The 23,027-nt window shown below is 45.3% G+C and overlaps 1 protein-coding gene across 4 annotated transcripts in view; it reads right to left on the bottom strand.

Moving 5' to 3' along the window:
• Positions 1 to 23,027, bottom strand: part of LOC123768319 (RNA polymerase II elongation factor ELL) — a 270,210-nt gene that overhangs the window by 15,412 nt on the left and 231,771 nt on the right. For all 4 annotated transcript variants that reach the window (XM_045758810.2, XM_045758892.2, XM_045758983.2 and 1 more), the window contains 3 exons: positions 3,198 to 3,316; positions 1,968 to 2,084; positions 396 to 680 (listed from right to left, as the gene is read on the bottom strand). In XM_045758810.2, coding sequence (XP_045614766.2) covers positions 396 to 680; positions 1,968 to 2,084; positions 3,198 to 3,316 — 521 coding nt within the window. The remainder of the gene's footprint in view (positions 1 to 395; positions 681 to 1,967; positions 2,085 to 3,197; positions 3,317 to 23,027) is intronic.

Below are 23,027 nucleotides of genomic sequence, written 5' to 3'. Positions count from 1 at the left end.
TCTATGCCTGCACAACATGCAATCACCACCTCAATGCCAATAAAATACATACCACATTGCATATTCTTGTAAAACAGGAACAATCCTAATACTGTATCAATACACTAATACAGCACCTGAATTCTTAAGAATACTCCTCGATTAACTATGACATTATACTGTACTACTGCATGCCATTTCTAAGCTAATACACAACATACACCGCTTCTGTATTAGTACATACACATTCATGTTTGTAAACCACTACTGTACATTCTTTCTAACTTCCTACAGTTAACATAGATATATATTATCATATTATCATTGATTTTACCAACACACACACACTGCATTCACATTAGCAAGTATATTTTGTGCAATGTAATGTAAATATTTTACAGACTCAATAGACTCACCTAAGAGGTCTTCTAAATAGCTCAGGGTTATTCTTCTTGGCAGTAACATTACTGGGTGGAGGTGGTGGTGGTGGTTTACCAGCAGGTGGGTTGTTCCCTGCTGTTCCACCAGAATGCGTTCTGTGTGGTGAACTAGATGTGTTCTGAGTGTATCTGTTGTTAGAGGGCAATTCAGCTACGACTTCTTTCTTTGGTGGTGGAACTACCAAAGTTGATGACTTCTTAGCCGGAAATGATCGCGTTCGAACAAAGGGGTTGCTGGCATTTGCCTTTACTTCCTTAACACTGAAATAAAATAAATTTCATTTAATGAAACTATATGGAGTTCAAAGTCCAACAACTCGGGACAAAAAAAGATCTAGGGAGGTTCTGGACAGTAAACTGTCACCAGAGGACTTTCCATTAATTGCACTGTGAGAGGAGCTACACCACACTTTTGAATTATAAAAGTGCTTTTAAATACTGTACATGGATGAGGAAATACTAAAGACATTATTCATGACATTTGTCAGACTGAAAATGGAGTAAGCAGCCATTATATGGTGTCCATATCTAAAATGAGAACAAAACAAAACAGAAAAGATGAAAGATACAGTATACTGTACTACTAAAAGGCTTCCACAACTAAAAAACAAGAGCTATGAGGAGAGACTTGAGACATTAAACTTGTCATTCCTAGTAAATATAATCACCACATAAGTATTGTGCAAAATCGTGACTGTAGTAGACAAAATAAACATGGAAAAAATGAAAAAAATCTGCAACTTCAAGAATAAGAGACCATAGATTCAAGCTAATAAACAAAAGGTGCCGAAAGTGTCCAAACATTCTCTTTCGCAACAGTTGTGTACAGATATAATAATTTAAGTGAGAGGGAGTTGGATGTCAAAACTATCAGCAGTTTAAATTTGTCATATGATGAAGATTATTGCAAAAACTTAACACGACGCGCATAGCTCTCATCCTATAACTACACTTAGGTAATTACAAAAAACAAATTGTACAGAATATTGGTACCACTTATGGTTTGATTTGTTTTATGTACAGGTACTTAATTTTTTTGTATTACTGTAGTTTCATATTCTATCATTCCTTTCATTTAAATATACAGTACAGTACAGTACAGTACAGTACAATCAAATGAGAAGTGAAAATTATGGGAAAAGTCTTGTATGACTAAAAATTTATATTTGCATTAATGGCAAGCCAATTCCTATCACTTAGTACTGTACAGAATGAAAATTTGTGAACAAAACAATCCAAAACATTTTTGCCAACTCCTCATTAATGAATCTTTAAACATTCACATTTTTCATGCAAAATATTTAAATAGGTTTTTATATACAGTGCTTCAGAAAAAATTAAACACTGGCACATTGGACTCACTCACTCATTATTAATACTCAATCATATTATTATCTTGTTTTATTTCTTTTAATTATTCCTTTGACATGAAGAGTCTGCTAGAATGCCACCAGAATGTGTACACAATACACTGCCAACTACCAAAATCTTCTACATAAATGATTTAATTGGTACTGTATACTGCTGAATGTTCAATACACAACTTACCAGTTCATTTGATTCTTAATCTTAGCATTCTCCATGCTCAGTCGAGTCTTTTCGTATGAATCATCCTTGGCTTGGACCATAACTTTGCCTACCATGGGTCCAAGAGACTCCAATTCTCTGTGGACAAAATTGAATTGTAAAATAATTTGTCTCAACCAAAAATGCTATTAGTAAACTTTGCAAAATAAGCATTACAAATACTGTACTGTAAATGGTACATTTGTGAAGAACAAATTGTATGTGTTACAATATGTGGGAATAAAGCAAATTTTGTTTGGGGAAAGTTGTACCAAAGTAATTGCAGGTAGCAATTTGCAATATGTTTTGGAAACAATAAAATTAATTTATAATATTAATGACATAGTAATTAGTGAGAAGAACTACTAGTATAGCTATTTCAGAAGTACTGTAATACAGTACTGTATTAAAGATAGTATCATGATGTATGAAATTACTCAGAACCCAGGCAAGCACAAGGCTATGCAAGTACAGTATATTAATAATATTTATGGTTTTCCCTCAATAAAACCGATTTTCTATATAATTTTATACGTCATAATTATTATTAAATAATATATATTTGTTATATCTGGACTTTGGTCCAGTAATAGATTTGGATATAGTGAGATATTCAAATCCATATCCATACCATAGACTGATACAGATATAGTGATACAGTAAAGAGTGATGGCAGAGTAGAATAATGCCAATAGCCTCATGGAAGCTTGGAAATGATTTAATTATTGACTAAAAATATGATAAAATTGCCATAAGACCGTTGATATGCTATTGCTGTCCACACACAGCTTGCCAGAGTAGACCCTCCAGGTGGAAAAAAGACCAGTTTATCAGGGAAAGCATTTGTAACAAAAAATTATTAATAGAATAAGAAATCCATTACCAAATTTGGGAAGTTTATGGAGAAACTACATGAATCAGTCCGAGAGAAATTTTCCAAAACAACCTAAACAATTATAATGATTGCTTGACAACAGAAGGAGAAATAATACTATAGCAGCTAAATCATGTCTTTGACCAATTTCAACCTAACATCAATGGCTTTCTTCACCTTAAAAAAGGAAACTAAGCTCCAAGTTTTGCAGTTAAGGCAGAGTTCGACCAAGTTAAACTTTCAACCAAAATACATCTGGGATTGCAGCAGCAGCAGCATACTTAGTGAACTCTGCCCCCCAGAGAGTAAGTAACACAAGACACTCATATCAGTACTACCTGGTGCCAAACTGCTTGATGAACTCGAAGCTGCCCTGTGGCCCATCGGGATCTTGGACGCTCTGCAGAGAGAAGGCGAACTTGGATCCTCCATTGTTGCGCCCAGGGATCTCGATTTCCTGTAAAGGAAATAAATACTGTACTACTAATTTCAAATACATTCCAATGTGTTCTAACACCAGTGCCACCCACCAGTAGCCTCTACACTAGTGCCACCCACCACTACCCTCTACTACACCTGTGCCACCCACCAGTACCCTCTACTACACCAGTGCCACCCACCAGTACCCTCTACACCAGTCCCACCCACCAGTACCCTCTACAATACCAGTGCCACTCACCAGTACCCTCTACACCAGTGCCACCCACCTGGTTGATACCTGGTTGATGGGGTTCTGGGAGTTCTTCTACTCCCCAAGCCCGGCCCAGGCCAGGCTTGACTTGTGAGAGTCTGGTCCACTAGGCTGTTGCTTGGAGCGGCCCGCAGGCCCACATACCCACCACAGCATGGCTGATCCGGCACTCCTTGGAGGAAACAATCTAGTTTCCTCTTGAAGATGTCCACAGTTGTTCCGGCAATATTTCTTATAATCGCTGGGAGGGTGTTGAACAACCGTGAACCTCTGATGTTTATACAGTGTTCTCTGATTGTGCCTATGGCACCCCTGCTGTTCTTCACTGGTTCTATTCTGCATTTTCTTCATATCGTTAACTCCAGTATGTTGTTATTTTACCGTGCAGATTTGGGACCTGGCCCTCCAGTATCTTCCACGTGTATATTATTTGATATCTCTCTCGTCTTCTTTCTAGTGAGAATATTTGGAGGGCTTTGAGACGATCCCAATAATTTAGGTGCTTTATGTGTCTATGCGTGCCATATATGTTCTCTGTATTCCCTCTTATTTCAGCAATCTCTCCTGCACTGAAGGGGAAAGTGAGTACTGAGCAGTACTCAACACGGGACAACACAAGTGACTTGAAGAGTACAGCCATTGTGATGGGATCCCTGGATTTGAAAGTTCTCATAATCCATCCAATCATTTTTCTGGCTGACGCAATATTTGCTTGGTTATGCTCCCTAAACGTTAGGTCGTCACACATCATTATTCCCAAATTCTTTACATGCTGTTTTCCTAACTATGGGCAAATTTGATTGTGTTTTGCACCCCTGTATTTTATTTAAGGTCCTCATTTTTACCGTACTTGAATACCTGGAATTTATCACTGTTAAACATCATGTTATTTTCTGTTGCCCAGTCGAAAACTCTATTAATGTCAGCTTGAAGTTTTTCAATGTCTTCAATCGAGGTAATTTTCATGCTGATTTGTGTCATCTGCAAAGGATGATACGAAGCTGTGACTTGTATTTTTGTCTATATCTGAAATGAGAATAAGGAAAATCAGCGGTGCAAGGACTGTACCCTGAGGTACAGAGCTTTTAACTGCGCATTGACTCGATTTTATATGATTGACTGTTACTCGTTGTGTCCTGTTTGACAGAAAACTGAATATCCAGCGTCCTACTTTACCGGTTATTCCCACTGGCCTGATTTTGTGTGCTATCACGCCATGGTCACATTTATCGAAAGCCTTTGCGAAGTCCGTTTATACCACATCAGCATTCTGTTTTTCTTCTAATGCCTCAGTGACTTTATCGTAGTGATCAAGCAGCTGTGAGAGGCACGATCTTCCCGCTCGAAATCCATGTTGGCCTGGGTTGTGAAGGTCATTGATCTACATGAAATTGGTGACCTGACTCCTAATCACTCTCTCAAATAATTTTATTATGTGCGACGTTAGTGCAACTGGTCTATAATTCTTTGCCAATGCTTTGCTCCCTCCCTTGTGACTCTGCTATGTAAGTTGTTCTTTAAGCCAATTCCAATACCATACATTCTCTCTGTGGAGGTGTGGAGGTGGAGTGCCTGGGTGTGGAGGTGGAGTGCCTGGTGTGGAGGTGGAGTGCCTGGTGTGGAGGTGGAGTGCTGGGTGTGGAGGTGGAGTGCCTGGTGTGGAGGTGGAGTGCCTGGGTGTGGAGGTGGAGTGCTGGGTGTGGAGGTGGAGTGCCTGGGTGTGGAGGTGGAGTGCCTGGGTGTGGAGGTGGAGTGCCTGGTGTGGAGGTGGAGTGCCTGGGTGTGGAGGTGGAGTGCCTGGTGTGGAGGTGGAGTGCCTGGGGTGCAGCTGGAGCCTGACACAAGGGGGGAGTGGCCAGGGTGGCGAGGGCCGCAGGATGTGGGCCACAACTTTCCCCTGGACACGAGGGGAAAGGCCTCCTTTAATTACCACTTAAATGTGCACTCTCTAAACGCTTCCCATTTATATTGTAGCTACCCAGGTTGTCAATTTGATAAGAACTTCACAAACCTTTATTAAAACAAAATACCCACTCCCAATTCTACATATAACTCCCCCCCCCCCCTGGTATGGATGACCTACGTACCGGCTATTCCCCAGCCAACCACCAGCCATCATGACCATTTGCATATTTTAACTAATTACAGGCAATGTATGATAATTTTTTGTTTAAATTTGCAGAGATGAGTACATAATGCATTATACAAAAAGTATAATACCAAGTCCACTTATGATATTCCAAAAAAAATGTCGAGGGGTTCCAATTGGCACCGTGTCAAATGGAACTCTTTTGAAACCCCCCAACTCGACCATGTTGGAAACGTCCCCAACATGGTCCACAGGCAATCACAGGGGGAACAGCAAATTCAGGGAGTTAAACCTGGCCTCGGGCCGGGCTTGGGGAGTAGAAGAACTCCCAGAACCCCATCAAGCAGGTATCAAGCAGGGCAGCGTTGTGGATTCTGCGGTCGGTACACAGATCTTGGAATACCTAAAAAAGTTGGACAAGAGGATTGAAGCTCTAGACAAATTTACCTATGGCAAATAGATGGGTAGTGGAGAGTGAAGTGGGGAATGAAACGGAGGGGGAAGAAAGTAAGGAAGAGGATGGACTATCACAGATGGACGAGTCTCAGGAAAATGAACTATCCACTAATGATGGCAGTTTTCATCCCCGTGTGGTGGAAAATTTTGACGCAGAGATTCAGGAAAAATGGTATACAAAAATAGAATTTAAAGAGGCTATGGACAGGGCGAGGTCGTTTATCCGTGAAATAGAACGCAGCAAAGTTAAAAAGAGTCTGAGAACATAGAGGGAAAAATTACTGCATCTACGGTGTATTTCTTCCATGTTGGCGTTAACTGTTTCTTTGGCAAAGAAATACATTCTTGTAGAACATCATGCTTTGTAAAATTAGAACATTAGGATCTTATTATGCTTTCACATACATTATTCAATTCTTTCCACCTTTTGAAGTGAGAGGATTAATTTATTAGCTCCCTCGCCTCTCATTAATCTAATCGTCGAAGCATTATTTATCTCTGAAATTCTATCCTCAATACTTTGTAAGGTCAATCATTATCTCGGCAAGTCTTTTTTTTCGGGGGGGGGGGGCATGAAAATAATCTTGAGATGATTCTCGTGACTTCTTTTTGTACCCTCTCAAACTTGTTTAGTCTTCCATTACCAACACAAGACATGACCGGGGCAGCATAATCAATAAGAGATCTCACAGTATGACATGTGATTATCATTGAAATGTGAAGTGTAAAAATATGATTAACAAGTGTGTATTGTAAGGGTTTGTGAGCCCCTTGAGGGACCTTATGGTATAGACGAGGGTAGAAATAGCCTTAGCTTCTCCTTTTCAGATGTACTTCCTGTTCTCAATAAACTTACTTGAACTGTCCACAGAAGAACTCCAAAAGATCCACAACTTTTAAGCACTCATTAACTAATGTACAACTTGTAACTTTAAATACCTAATAAAGCAAAACAAGACAAAAGGATAGGGGGGGGGGGCGGTAGGACAAAAGAATATGGAAACAGAAGTGGGTGGGGGGGGGGGGCGGACCCAAATATCCCCTCTATAGCCTTGTGTGTGCTTTTCTCCAAGGTTATAGGCCCTTATCATTTTCCAGCCAGAGCTGGTATATATATATATATATATATATATATATATATATATATATATATATATATATATATATATATATATATATTATACTTTGCTTAATTATTTATTCATACATAAAGCTGTGAGCAGTTGCGTTCAGCAGTCTGATTGACCAGACCGCCACCAACCAGGAGGTCTGATCAGAGACCGGGTCGTGGGAGCGTTGATCCCAGTAACCAACAATAGGCAGAAAAGAGACAGGTGGTATGTGGGAGAAAGGTATGCTGGGATTTGGGGGGGGAGGAGGGGCTCTGCACTCCAGTTGGGTGGAGAGCGTGGGAAAAGGGTTGCGTGGGGAGGGGGGAGGAGGAAAGGGGTTGCATTTGGTTTGGGGGAGGTGGTAGCTAGGGAAGGGAGGGGGGGAAGGGGGGGAAGGAGGGGAAAGGGGGGGGAAGGGGGAAGCGTGGGGGGGAGGGGGGAGATGGAATATGGTGGAAGTGTTGATAATCAAAGCAGAGATCCTAAAAGTTATTGTCCTTGTATGTAAGTCACCGGAGGCAAATCCTCAGCAGTTAAAAGACTAAACTAATGAAAATAGAACACTGCTTGGAAGACCTCACAAATCCAGCCCCGATCATCATCCTGCTTGAGGACTTAAACCCACGGCACCTGAAATGGAAGACCCCTAACTAATACAGTAATATCAGCGAGAATACCGGGAAGTGGTCTAAATGAACAGGCACATGTAAATGACCTGCTACGGGTGTGCAACAGAATTGCCTTAAACCAGCAAATAGTAGAACCAACTAGAAAAGAAAACACGTTGGACCTGATTTTCCCTAATACCGATGAATTGATCAGGAACATAATGAGTACTGTTACTCAGATCACAACTTAATTAAAGTTCTAACAAGTATGGGGAGTAGACATGCATAACCAGTCCCGAATCCCAGTTCACATTCTTTGGAGACAGAGCCTAGATACTGGCGTTATCCCTGACATACTAAAAACAGCAGATTCTTATTATTAATATCTTTATTTACAAAAATTAATTACAATTTTGCCTAATCTGAGGAATTCAATCAAGTCTTATTAAAGTGAGGATGATAATGCTGGTATTCACTGTCACACAGGACAGAGGATCATACACAAGACAAGAGGTCTAAACTGTAGGCAGAAGCACATATATATCATATTACCATCAATGTTTTAATGTCCGAATATGTAAATACAACTTTCTCTTGTGCACTGCCACACAAAGGCAGGGATGGGTTCGTAAGAGATGCAGCTTAAAAATAATATAAATAAAATTGTTCTTCATTCTTTACAATGGAAAAGCAAATTTAGGATAAATTGTTAGGATGTCGTCCAGTACACCAGATTCAATTAGATGTTTACACAGTTGGTGGTACAACAGCAGCAGAGATAGCATCACTCCATAAAGGAGGTAATAAGGCAGAGACAAAAATTTACAGACCGATGACACTAACATCACACATCATATACATCTTTGAGAGAGTGCTAAGAAGTAAGATCACAAAAAACATGGAATCACAGCATCTCCATAACCCCAGACAACATGGTTTCAGAACAGGGCACTCTTGCCTGTCACAGTTGCTGGACCATTATGACATGGCATTAGATGCCATGGAAGACAAACAAAACGCTGATGTAATTTACACAGATTTCGCAAAAACCTTTGACAAATGTGACCATGGTGTTATTGCACACAAAATGCGTTCAAAAGGAATTACCGGGAAAATATGCTGATGGATCTACAATTTCCTGACAAATAGAACTCTGTGTGTAATAGACAATAAAATAAAATCCAGCCCATCAACCGTGAGGAGCTCAGTCCCCCGAGTACTGTGCTTTCTCCAGTACTTTTTCTCATCCTCATATCGGACATAGACAAGGACACAATCTATAGTACCGTATCATCCTTTGCAGATGACACTAGGATTTTTATGAGAGTAGACAACATAGAGGAAACGGCAAACCTCCAACCAGATGTAAATCTCTCAATGGACTACAGAAAATAATATGGTGTTTAACTTCGTTAAACACAATAGTTCCAGCTCATGCACTACGGAAAAAATGAAAATATGAAAATGGAAAACCACATACAAAACTCAAGTCAAATCATAACATAGAACGAAAAAGCAATATAAAGGATTTAGGTGTACTCATGTCGTAAGACCTTACCTTAAAAAACACTGGGGTTGGGGTAGTGGGAAGGGGGGTTGGAATAGAGTGGGAAGGGGGTTGGGGTAGTGGGAAGGGGGGTTGGAATAGAGTGGGAAGGAGGTTGGGGTAGTGGGAAGGGGGTTGGTTTAGTGGGAAGGGGGTTGGGGTAGTGGGAAGGGGGTTGGGGTAGAGTGGGAAGGGGGGTTGGGGTAGTGGAAAGGGGGTTGGGGTAGAGTGGGAAGGGGGTTGGGGTAGTGGGAAGGGGGTTGGGGTAGTGGGAAGGGGGGTTGGGGTAGTGGGAAGGGGGGTTGGGGTAGTGGGAAGGGGGTTGGGGGAAGGGAGGGAGCGTATGGGTGGGGAGTTATGTGAAGGGGTTCACAGACATACAGCCGGAAACGTCCCCCACATCTCTACTCGTGCTCTCTGCTTAACAGCATTAAGCTCCTCAACTGTTGTCCAGCTCCACTCATAAGTCTTCAGCACCGCCCGAACTAAACAACTTGTAAAGTGGTTTAGTTTGTGTTAGACCTGGGCCAGGGAGAGCTGCAGGAGCCGCCATCTCTCACACAGGCCGCTGGGGGGCCTCGTAGCCTGGTGGATAGCGCGCAGGACTCGTAATTCTGTGGCGCGGGTTCGATTCCCGCACGAGGCAGAAACAAATGGGCAAAGTTTCTTTCACCCTAAGTGCCCCTGTTACCTAGCAGTAAATAGGTACCTGGGAGTTAGTCAGCTGTCACGGGCTGCTTCCTGGGGTGTGTGTGTGGTGTGGAAAAAAAAAAGTAGTTAGTAAACAGTTAAGAGGCGGGCCGAAAGAGCAAAAGCTCAACCCCCGCAAAAACACAACTAGTAAACACACACACACACACACACACACACACACACACACACACACACACACACACACACACACACACACACACACAGTTGCCGACTGCGTCAACCACGTGACGGTGGCCAGGCCAGCGGGGTTTGACACATAATGGACATTTGTCTCTTTAGCTGCCACCCAAAAGCCCTTCTATGGTGATTTCCAATTCTTGCTGGACTTGTGAGAGTTTGGTCCACCAGGCTGTTGCTTAGAGCGGCCCGCAGGCCCACATACCCACCACAGCCCGGCTGATCCGGAACTTCTCTTAGAAAACAGTCCAATTTTCTTTTGAAGATGTCCACGGTTGTTCCGGCAATATTTCTTATAGTCGCTGGGAGGACGTTGAACAACCGCGGACCTCTGATGTTTATACAGTGTTCTCTGATTGTGCCTATGGCACCTCTGCTCTTCACTGGTTCAATTCTGCATTTTCTTCCATATCGTTCACTCCAGTACATTGTTATTTTACTGTGTAGATTTGGGACCTGACCCTCCAGTATCTTCCACGTGTATATTATTTGGTATTAATCTCGTCTCCTGTCTAGAGAGTACAATCCCCTAGGGCCAAAAACTGATAGACTAAAAATCGCAATGGTGCTCAGAAATTAACATGTGTTATACTCAAATTCTGTCAGTTGAAATGTAACCAATCACAGGCAAGTAGGCCTCTGACGTCATGCCAGACAGAGGAGCATCAAGCATGCTCCCAGCAGCCTCAGTTATCCTCACAGACCCAGAGTAGGTGGACCTCGGCTGGCCAGTTATACACCTGTTTGCCTCACTCAATAAATATATACAGAAGCGACTACTGTGTCTACATTCAACCCGAACAAGGCAAACGAATACATGGTCCCGTTTTCTATTCGTGGGTCGATAATTCGGTTCGGTTTGGGCAATTTAGTACATGGTTTTAATGACGTTGTGAACGCTGGAGACGACAGGCTGAGTGGTCTCCACACAGGACGACTGTTACACCTTAACTGCTTCAGTTAAGGCTAATTAACTTCAATGAAACACCTAAATTATTGGAATGGTTAAAAAAAAAAAAATATGTATCGGGCGTATAGTGTGGCCCACCAGGCTGTTACTACTCCGTTTTTTAACACTGAAATCCGATGGAAGAGCAGAGATAAGAATGAGTTTCTACCCAGGTAGATCTGAAAGCTTCCCAGATTGAGTTCAGTTTACCATGAAGAACTTAATACGACAGTTAATGCAAAATTATCTTCCTCGATTTTGTACAAGTAAATGACGCTACTGTAGTGAGTGAGTGAGTGAGTGAGTGTGTACTCACCTATACTCACCTATATGTGCTTGCAGGATCGAGCATTGACTCTTGGATCCCGCCTTTCGAGCATCGGTTGTTTACAGCAATGACTCCTGTCCCATTTCCCTATCATACCTGGTTTTAAAATTATGAATAGTATTTGCTTCCACAACCTGTTCCTGAAGTGCATTCCATTTCCCCACTACTCTCACGCTAAAAGAAAACTTCCTAACATCTCTGTGACTCATCTGAGTTTCAAGCTTCCATCCATGTCCTCTCGTTCTGTTACTATTCCGTGTGAACATTTCGTCTATGTCCACTCTGTCAATTCCTCTGAGTATCTTATACGTTCCTATCATGTCCCCCCTCTCCCTTCTTCTTTCTAGTGTCGTAAGGCACAGTTCCCTCAGGCGCTCTTCATACACATGTGTGTGTGTGTGTGTGTACACTTAATGTGTTGGTGAGGCCCCAGTGTATGGAAATACATCACTGTAGCGGGCGCTAGATAGCTACATGACCTGGATAGACTGAGTGAATGGTCCAACAAATGGCTGTTGAAGTTCAACCCGAGTAAATGCAAAGTAATGAAACTAGGAAGTGGAAACAGGAGGCCAGGCACAGGATACAGAATAGGAGATGAAGTACTTAATGAAACAGACAGAGAGAAAGATCTAGGAGTTGATATCACACCAAACCTGTCTCCTGAAGCCCACATAAAGAGAATAACGTCTGCGGCATATGCGAGGCTGGCTAACATCAGAACGGCGTTCAGGAACCTGTGTAAGGAATCATTCAGAATCTTGTACACCACATATGTAAAACCAATCCTGGAGTATGCGGCCCCAGCATGGAGCCCGTACCTTGTCAAGCACAAGACGAAGCTGGAAAAAGTCCAAAGGTATGCTACTAGACTAGTCCCAGAACTAAGAGGCATGAGTTATGAGGAAAGGCTGCGGGAAATGCACCTCACGACACTGGAAGACAGAAGAGTAAGGGGGGACATGATCACAACCTACAAAATCCTCAGGGGAATCGACCGGGTAAACAAGGATGAACTATTCAACACTGGTGGGACGCGAACAAGGGGACACAGGTGGAAGCTGAGTACCCAAATGAGCCACAGAGACGTTAGAAAGAACTTTTTCAGTGTCAGAGTAGTTAGTAAATGGAATGCATTAGGAAGTGATGTGGTGGAGGCTGACTCCATACACAATTTCAAATGTAGATATGATAGAGCCCAATAGGCTCAGGAACCTGTACACCTGTTGATTGACGGTTGAGAGGCGGGACCAAAGAGCCAGAGCTCAACCCCCGCAAGCACAATTAGGTGAGTACAATTAGGTGAGTACACACACACACACACACACACACACACACACACACACACACACACACACACTGACATTTGTTACAGCGAGCCTGGTGGTGGTGTAGTGTGTGTGTGTGTACGATAATCAGGTGGGCGTGCGGGAACATAAACAGGCGCATCACCTGGCCTGGCAGCCCGTGTCCGCTAGTCTCTCCCTCATTACATGACTTAATGGCACACTTATGGTGCTCTGCCAAGCCACACCTTAAGTCACCTGCCGTTTTATTCAGATGGGGGGAGGGGGGGGGGGGGTTGGACCTTGGAGGCAGGCACTGGAACCGCTTAGGCTATACAGGGTCATGTTTTCCCCAGATCATGACCAAGATAATGATAGTTGCAACATACTGATTTGCTTACCTGATCGCCAGTGACGGGCATATCATTAGTGTACTTAATAGTGTGTTGAGAGCCCCAAGACTAGCACCAGTTAGTGACGTCAAACACCTCGTCTGTACCTGGTTGATACCTGGTTGATGGGGTTCTGGGAGTTCTTCTACTCCCTTTCTACCTGTATAAAACGTCACCTTCCCTCCTATGTTGATTAGGTTGGCTTTGTTTACAAGGGTAGCGGTGACGCATGCCAGGATACACCCATTTATCACGTGTTAGACCCTGTCCCTCAGGTGTTAAACCCTGTCCGGCAGGTTTAACCAAACCTGAGGACGGTTCCTGGCAGGGCAGGGGGGTTGGGGGTGACGCCCCCCCTCTCCACCACCCACCTCCTCCCCCCGCCCCCTCCAAGGTGCAGCAGGTGGGTGGTGGTGAGGGCGGAGGCTGCGGTGGTATCCCTTTAAGACCTGGCAGGTTGCTCCGCCGCCCCCCGCGTGTGGCCACCGGCCGCCCACACCCTCCCAACAGTTATACACTTCAATATTAGCACAGTGATGATCCCACACTTACACCTCCACCAGTGTAAGTGTGGGCGAGGCCGGGTGTACACAGGCTGGGGTTGACTCGAATACATGTAGCACTTTACATGAATGAATGTGCGTTAATATACATAAATATAATGTTGTGCTATATTAACACACTAATTCATTCATTGTTCATTCACGAGGATATTCATGTATCTGTTTATGCTCTGGAGTATACCTGGAGTATACCTGGAGTTGTTTTCGGACGTTTCTCTCCTCCCCAAACCCAGCTCCGGTTTGTTTTGTAATAACTTGATCTGTAAGGCTGTTGCTTGCAGCGGCCCGCAGGCCCATATATCCACCACAGCCCGGTTCACTTTACCTCGTTCCTCCTTACCTGCACATGCAGCCAAACTTGGCTAACTTGTACTACCAGCCACGGTAGACAGTTTACCAGTTATGGTAAAGTTGATGTTAACTTACTACCGGGAGTGGACACACACACACACACACACACACACACACACACACACACACACACACACACACACACACACACACACACACACACACACAAAGATCTGGGGGTTGATATCACACCGAACCTGTCCCCAGAGGCCCACATCAAAAGAATATCATCAGCGGCATATGCTAGACTGGCCAACATAAGAACTGCCTTTAGAAATTTGTGTAAGGAATCATTCAGGACCCTGTAAACAACTTATGTCAGACCAATCCTGGAATATGCAGCTCCAGCCTGGAGTCCATACCTAGATTAAACACAAGACAAAGTTAGAGAAGACTCAGCGATATGTCACCAGACTCATACCGGAGCTGAGAGGTATGAGCTACGAGGAAAGGCTAAAGGAACTGAACCTCACGTCCCAAGAAAACAGAAGGGGAGACATGATAACCACCTACAAAATTCTCAGGGGAATTGACAGGGTGGACAAAGACAAACTCTTTAGCACGGGTGGAACACGAACAAGGGGACACAGGTGAAAACTTAGTATATCTGAGCATTAGAAACATTAGACACAGACACATTAGAAAAAAATTCAGTGTCAGAGTAGTTAACAAGTGGAATGCATTAGGCAGTGATGTGGTGAAGGCTGACTCCATACACAGTTTCAAATGTAGATACGATAGAGCCCAGTAGGCTCGGGAATCTGTACACCAGTTGATTGACGGTTGAGAGGCGGGACCAAAGAGGGTCCCACCACCACCATACCTACCCATGTAATTATTACACAACTAGGCATTACGGGGAAAGAAGCCTCAAATGAGCAGAGGGGGATGGGGGACATGCGTAAGGGAGGGAGGGAGGGAAGGATAAGAGAGAGAGAAAGATAAGGGAGAGAAAGATAAGGGAGGGAAGGCTAAGGGAGGGAAGGATAAGGGAGGGAGTATGCAGAGAGGAAGGAGGGAACAAGGGGTGGGTGAGAGAGCAGGTATTATTGAGAGTATCCGGTGTGATGGGTGAAGCCGAGCGTAGCCATCACTCTCGGGGGAGGGGCTCACCCCCCGCCTAGGCTTCTGTGGGAAGGGCAACCCACTCCCCTATAACCCCCTCCCCGCCTCTCCTGGTAGCACGTGGGCAGGGCACCCATCCAAGTAATCCCCTTCCCCTAACATGCAACCCCCTTCCCTAAAGCTGATCTGGCCATAGGACGCGGGAGGAAAATGCACCACGACGAGGGAGGACGAGCGCCCTCTACCAGCGGGCGAGGAGACTGTGGTCGCCGTAATCTGGTGTTTCCCACCACTCTGTAAACACGCGCCCTCAACCTCTTATTGTCAGCCCCCAGCTTACATGGACTTTATGGCCTGCGTGTGCCTGCCTGCCTGCCTGCCTGCCTGCCTGCCTGCCTGCCTGCCTGCGTGCGTGCGTGCGAGACAGCCAGAGAGAGTGCCAGAAAGAGCCAGAGAGCCAGAAAGAGAGAGAGAGCGAGAGAGAGCGAGAGAGAGAGCGAGAGAGAGAGCGAGAGAGAGAGCGAGAGAGAGAGCGAGAGAGAGAGCGAGAGAGAGAGCGAGAGAGAGAGCGAGAGAGAGCGAGAGAGAGAGCGAGAGAGAGAGCGAGAGAGAGAGCGAGAGAGAGAGCGAGAGAGAGAGCGAGAGAGAGAGCGAGAGAGAGAGCGAGAGAGAGAGCGAGAGAGAGAGCGAGAGAGAGAGCGAGAGAGAGAGCGAGAGAGAGAGCCAGAGAGAGAGCCAGAGCGAGAGAGAGAGCCAGAGCGAGAGAGCGAGAAAGCGAGAGAGAGAGAGGGGGGGGAGCCTCGCCTCGCGGCTAAGTAGACAGCACTCGGGGTCGTACTCCTAAGGGCCTGGGGTTCGATTCCCGGCCGATGTAGAAACAAGGGCAATTTCTTTCACCTTGATGCGCCTGTTCACCTAGCAGTAAATAGGTACCTGGGAGTTAGACAGCTGCTACGGGCTGCTTCCTGGGGGAAGCAGCCCGTAACCTCCTTTTAAAGGAAGCCCGACCAGGCCTCCTTTTTGTAACAAAAAGGAGGCCTGGTCGAGGACCGGGCCGCGGGGACACTAAGGCCCGAAATCATCTCGAGATAACCTAGTTGTGCTTGCGGGAGTTGAGCTTTGGCTCTTTGGTCCCGCCTCTCAACCGTCAATCTACTGGAGGTACAGATCTCCGAGCTCTATCAAATCTACATTTGAAACTGTGTATAGCCTCCACCACGTGTGTGTGTGTGTGTGTGTGTGTGTGTGTGTGTGTGTGTGTGTGTGTGTGTGTGTGTGTGTGTGTGTGTGTGTGTGTGTGTGTGTACTCACCTAATTGTACTCACCTAATTGTGCTTGCAGGGGTTGAGCTCTGGCTCTTTGGTCCCGCCTCTCAACCGTCAATCAACTGGTGTACAGATTCCTGAGCCTATTGGGCTCTATCATATCTACATTTGAAACTGTGTATGGAGTCAGCCTCCACCACATCACTTCCTAATGCATTCCATTTACTAACTACTCTGACACTGAAAAAGTTCTTTCTAACGTCTCTGTGGCTCATTTGGGTACTCAGCTTCCACCTGTGTCCCCTTGTTCGCGTCCCACCAGTGTTGAATAGTTCATCCTTGTTTACCCGGTCGATTCCCCTGAGGATTTTGTAGGTTGTGATCATGTCCCCCCTTACTCTTCTGTCTTCCAGTGTCGTGAGGTGCATTTCCCGCAGCCTTTCCTCATAACTCATGCCTCTTAGTTCTGGGACTAGTCTAGTAGCATACCTTTGGACTTTTTCCAGCTTCGTCTTGTGCTTGACAAGGTACGGGCTTGTCAAGCCCGTCAAGCCTTGTCAAGCTTGTCAAGCCCCGTTTATATCCACACACTATGTGTGTGTGTGTGTGTGTGTGTGTGTGTGTGTGTGTGTGTGTGTGTGTGTGTGTGTGTGTGTGTGTGTGTGTGTGTGTGTGTTAGAAATATATGTAAGTATAGAGGACATTAATAGAGTGGTTAGAAAGGCAGTGCCAAAAACCAACAGTTCGATGCTGCAGGCGCGGTAACTTCAAGGCACAAATTGTAGTAAATGATAAAACACACGGAACCCCCCCCCCTCCCACACACACACACACACACACACAAACACCCAGGAAGCACGTCTCAACTTTTTGCTGAAATAATACGATGAGAACTACAAGTGTAGGAGTGACGGCATGTGAGGGCAGCACGTGGTGGTGGATCTGTGTGCTGGGGAATGTATCATCCCCTCCGCCACACACACACACACACACACACACACACACACACACACACACACACACACACACACACACACACACACACACACACACACCTGCTACTTTATATCCAGGAATGTGTGAGCAGGCGGGGAGGGGTCGTGTGGGTCTGTCTCCTCACACACAAACCCCACCCCACATCCTACTCCCCGCCCCACCCACCCTCCATACATGCTGCAAGAGAGACACTTCACGCGGGAATTTTGAAGCTTGCAACTTCAGGAATAAGATGCAGTAGATTAATTAAACTAAGGAAACAAACATGCCGGAAAAAATATTAGAGAGTTCTCTTTTTTGCAAAGAGCGCGGTAGACGGTTTGAACAAGAGAGAAGGCCGAGGATGCCAGAAGTATCAGTGGTTTCGAAGAGTGGTATGACAAAGATTGGAAAAGTTGGCTCACTGCTCCTGTAACTACACCTAGTTCATCTCTTAAAAGCCTGCTGCTCCCTGCCCCCCCCCCTTCTCTAGACTGTGGCAAGGACCCCCCCCCCACACACACACACCAGCGAGGCCCCACTACCCAGAGTGGTGTGTGCTCCTCAAGCAAGAAACCCAACACTGGCTGGGGGATGGAGGCGCCGCTCACAATAGTGCCAAGCACGGCCACTAGTGCCATGTGGCCCCCGCCTCTCTACCACCACACACACACCCTTCTACCACACTACACCAGTTTTAATCTGACCGTCCAAACCTTTACAACTCGTAAGAGTTACGTAAATCTCTTTAAATCTAGTTCACTTTCGTCGTATAAAGTACTTGAGCAGACGTGTATGTATCTTGTATCACTAGCAATAGCAACTGAGTATAGTCAACATGGAGCTGTGTAGGCTGAACTTGTTCAGTTATCTAATAATTATAACCTCAACGTCACACTGTTGGGAGAATTTAAGTTGATATTATAATTCCAGAATACAGAAATGATTGCAGAAATATTCAGTGTAATAAAGACCAGAACTGTCTCAATAATCTATTTATACATGTTGGCAGTGTTAACCACGCCTGGGGGGGGGGGTAATTGATGGGATATACCGGGGTGGGATGACCTCGTTACGGCATCACGGAATCAATGATCATTTAACACACACACACCATGGAAAGATGCAGAGTACATCAGAGATGGTATCGTGAACCACTACTGAAAGAGTAGTGTATGCTTCACCCACCTATACTGGCTGATGCAACGGTAGTACTCGGCTAATGTTGTTTTGTTATGCTGATATACTTGAATTTGCTCTCACAGAAAGATTCTACGGAAAAATGTATGGAAATTTAACAAATAGTGCTGTTACCCGTTGACGATTTCCATATTTGTTCTACTCTGCAGACTATCTAATTCCCTCTTGAGAACATCTACCTTTATTCCAGCAATATTTCTAATGCCTGCTGGTATGTTTTTTTTCTTTTGCAGGGATATTCCTACGTGGATGAACAGCTGTGGACCTCTGATGTTCAGACAGTGCTCTCCGATTGTGTCTATGGCACCTCTACTCTTGATCTATTCTGCATTTCCTTCCGTATCTTTCGTTCCAGTATGTTGTTATTCTACTGTGCAAATTTGGGACCTGGCCTTCAAGTATTTTCCATGTATATATTATTTTATACCTTTCTCGTCTCCTTTCCAGAGAGTACATTTTGAGAGCTTAGAGATGGTCCCAATAATTCAGATGCTTTATCGCTTCTATGCGTGCCTTATACGTTCTCTGTATTCCCTCTAATTCAGAAATCTCTCCCGCTCTGAAAGGGGCAGTGATTACTGAGCAATACTCAAGACGGGACAGCACCAGTGATTTAAATAGTATTATCATTGCTATGGGGTCTTTGGATGTGAATGTTCTCATAGTCCATCCTATCATTACCCTGACCACCGCTATATTTGTTTGTTTATGTTCACTAATGTCAGGTCGTCAGCCATCATAATTCCCAGATCTTTTACACATTACTTTCCTTCTATGAGTAGGTCTGTTTGTGTCCTGTACCCTGTGTTTAGTTTAAGTTCCTCGTTTCCACGTTTACACCATTTTCTAGTTGGTGGGGGTGGGAGAGAGGGGTGGAGTGGGGGTGGGAGAGAGGGGTGGAGTGGGGGTGGGAGAGAGGGGTGGAGTGGGGGTGGGAGAGAGGGGTGGAGTGGGGGTGGGAGAGATGGGTGGAGTGGGGGTGGAGAGATGGGTGGAGTGGGGTGGGAGAGATGGGTGGAGTGGGGGTAGAGTTGGGGTGGTGGAGTGGGGGGTGTGCAGGAGAGGGGTTGGTGGGAGAGAGGGGTGTGCAGGAGAGGGGTGTGTGTGTGAGGTGAAGCGTGGGTGCAGGAGTGAAGGGGCGGTATAACTGGTCTCACTGTTGAAAACAATGTGGAAAGTAAGTGAATGTTGTAGCCTGGTGTTGCTATCGTGCTGGTCGGCTGTTGAGGCACCCTGGTCTTGTCTACCCCTGCCACACACCAACCATTACCATAGTAGATATGGTGTAACAATAGTGTAAATTACTGTTTCAGCAGATAGATTTGTCATGATGCTACTAACGGTAGCTAACTGGAGCAGCAAGTAGAACAAGGGATGACCCAAGTCACCAGTTCGACACCCGCTCAGCCCCCCTCGATTAATATCCTTCAGAGTGAAATGATATTAGCGACTTGTACACCTGCACGCTGAAAGGTCATATACCACTTTCCTAGATCTTGAGTCAACCTGGTCAGCCTTGGACATTGGTAACCGACACGTCATGCTGAGCCAACATGTCAAAATGAATGTTGAGGGCTGGCGCCTACGGTGGACATGCGGCTATCTGTCCAACACGAAGTCATCTGTAATGTTCCAAGGGGGTTATCTTGAGGTTATCTTGAGATGATTTCGGGGCTTTAGTGTCCCCGCGGCCCGGTCCTCGACCAGGCCTCCACCCCCAGGAAGCAGCCCGTGACAGCTGACTAACACCCAGGTACCTATTTTACTGCTAGGTAACAGGGGCATAGGGTGAAAGAAACTCTGCCCATTCTTTCTCGCCGGCGACCGGGATCGAAGCCGGGACCACAGGATCACAAGTCCAGTGTGCTGTCCGCTCGGCCGACCGGCTCCCAAATCCCAGGGCATAGGAGTGTTACCAGAGATTCTGAACTGGGCACTCCGCAAGGAGGTGTCCTCAGTCAAACTCTGTTCAATGTGTTAATTAATGCGCTTCTAAACTCACTGACTCGGGCGGTCCAGCGAGAGCATCATTAGCGATGCGGATGATATACTGATCCATACCAATGGGTACACCAAGTATATACCTTGGTTACCATGGTAACCGCAAGGTAACATCAACTCTCAACATTGTATCAACTCTCTAATAAACATGTATCAATAAGTAGGCTTAGTCATCTCAAGAGAAAACAAATATTGTGAACCACAGCCCACCCAGCCGGGGTGGGGCTGCTGGCAAGATGGAGCTGTATGATGGCTCTGCCTCACACTGTAACCAGATACAAATACCTTGGTCTTGAGGTGTGACAATGTGGCCAGACCAGGTCGTCAGTGTGAAGTGTGTCCCCGTGCTCTCAAGGCTGTGGCAGGTTATCCAGCCCGTCCTCCTAAGGTTTCCCAACCTCAAGAAACTGTTAACAATTTACCCAAAATTTGCTTGTCCATTTTAAAGAATGAAGAACAATTTTTATTTATATTCTAAGCTGTATCACTTATGAACCCATCCCTGCCCTGGTGTGGCAGTGCACAATAGAAAGTTGTTTTCACATATCCATACATTAAAACATTGATTGTAACCATGATATATATGTGCTTCAGCCTACAGTTTAGACCTATTGTCTTATGTATGACCCTCTGTCCTGCGTGACAGTGAATACTAGCATTAACCTCAATTTAATAAGACTATCAAAATCCTCAGATTAGGCAAAATTGTAATTAATTTTGTCAATAAAGATGTTAATAATAATAATAACTAAAGTGCCTTCTCCTAACCTACCACAGAACCCAAGACAGAAAACAGGACCAAATGTCAATTTCGCGAGCCGCTTCCATTTTTCTTGTACGACAATTTTTGGCCTTAGGTAGAGTATAGATCAACATGCGACGTACTATTAGGAGGACGGCTTGCAGCGGTTATCACCCGAGCTTTGGAGCAAATGTGTGAATTGACAAGCCTTGTATATCACACATGTAAGACCAGTCCTGCAGAATGCGGCACCAGCATGGAGCCCGTACCTTGTCAAGCACAGGACTAAGATGGAAAAAGTTCAGAGGCATGCCACTAGGCTAGTCCACCCCGTTGAAGAGCAGAGGTGCAACAGGTACTCTAAGAGAGAACTCTATCAACACCAGAGGCCCGAGACTGTTCAACACGCTTCCACTACACGTAAGGGTTTTTTTTCTTCCGAGTTACAGCCCCACTCCTGTGCCAGGTAAGTCCACTACGGGCTCACCATAGCCCGTGCTACTTGGAACCTGTTCCGAGTAGCTAAATCTAAAACAACAACATACACATAAGGGGCATAACTGGCCGACCCTCACAGTGATCAAGAGAGAACTTGACAAGCACCTCCAAAGGATACCTGATCAACCAGGCTGTGATTCAAACTTCAGGCTGCGAGCAGCCGCATCCAACAGCCTGGTTGACCAGCCCAGCAAACGAGGAGGCTTAGTCGACGACCGGGCCGCGGGGACGCTAAGCCCCGAAACCTCTCAAGGTAGCCAAGGTAGTCCCAGAGCTATGAGGCATGAGTTACGAGGAAAGGCTGCGTGAAATGCACCTCACGACGCTGGAAGAGAGGAGAACCCAGGGAGACGTTATCACTACCTACAAAATTCTAAGACAAATCGACAGGGTAGATAAAGATAAATAGTTTAACACGAACAAGTGGACACAGGTGGAAACTGGGTACCCAAATGAGCCACAGGGACGTTAGAAAGAACTTTCTCAGTGTCAGAGTAGTTAACAGGTGGAATCCATTAGGCAGTGATGTGGTGGAGGCTGACTCTATATGTAGATATGATAGAGCCCAGTAGGCTCAGGACCTACAGGTTGATACACTGGTTGACAGTTGAGAGGCGGGACCAGAGAGCTAGAGTTCAACCCCCCGCAAGCACAACTAGGTGAGTACAGACACACACACTTGGCCACGATCTCAACACATCTCGTCACTCTCCTCCCCTATCCCCCCCCCCCCCGCCCCCTACACTAGCCCTAGACACATCCAAGTATTATGCCACCACAAACGAACCTTATCTCACTACTGTCATCACAAATATTAACAATTACACTTGTTAAAGACTGGATTTCAATCAGCCTTTAGCCTTGGGCACAAAACAGCAAAAACTAGCCTGGCTGGCCTGGCCTGGCCGCCCGTGAGCCTCCACCAGCAGATTTCTTCACCAAGGGTAAGCAGCTTCCTGGACACTCGGCCTCAAGGAAATTGGTCATTGCTCAACGCAACAATATGCAGCTTTATGGATATTAAAATTGGGATAATGATAAGTTTCGATAAGGAGCCGAAGAATTAAATATGCAGGCTCTGTGGCGTCCCTACTAGACAACAAACTCCTCCCTAGAAGATGGAACACTTCCAATTTCTGTTTCCAATCCTTTGACCTGAA

This window comes from Procambarus clarkii, chromosome 1 (assembly GCF_040958095.1).
Source record: "Procambarus clarkii isolate CNS0578487 chromosome 1, FALCON_Pclarkii_2.0, whole genome shotgun sequence".
Classification (NCBI taxonomy): domain Eukaryota; kingdom Metazoa; phylum Arthropoda; class Malacostraca; order Decapoda; family Cambaridae; genus Procambarus; species Procambarus clarkii.
This window is presented reverse-complemented; position numbering and strand designations above follow the sequence as displayed.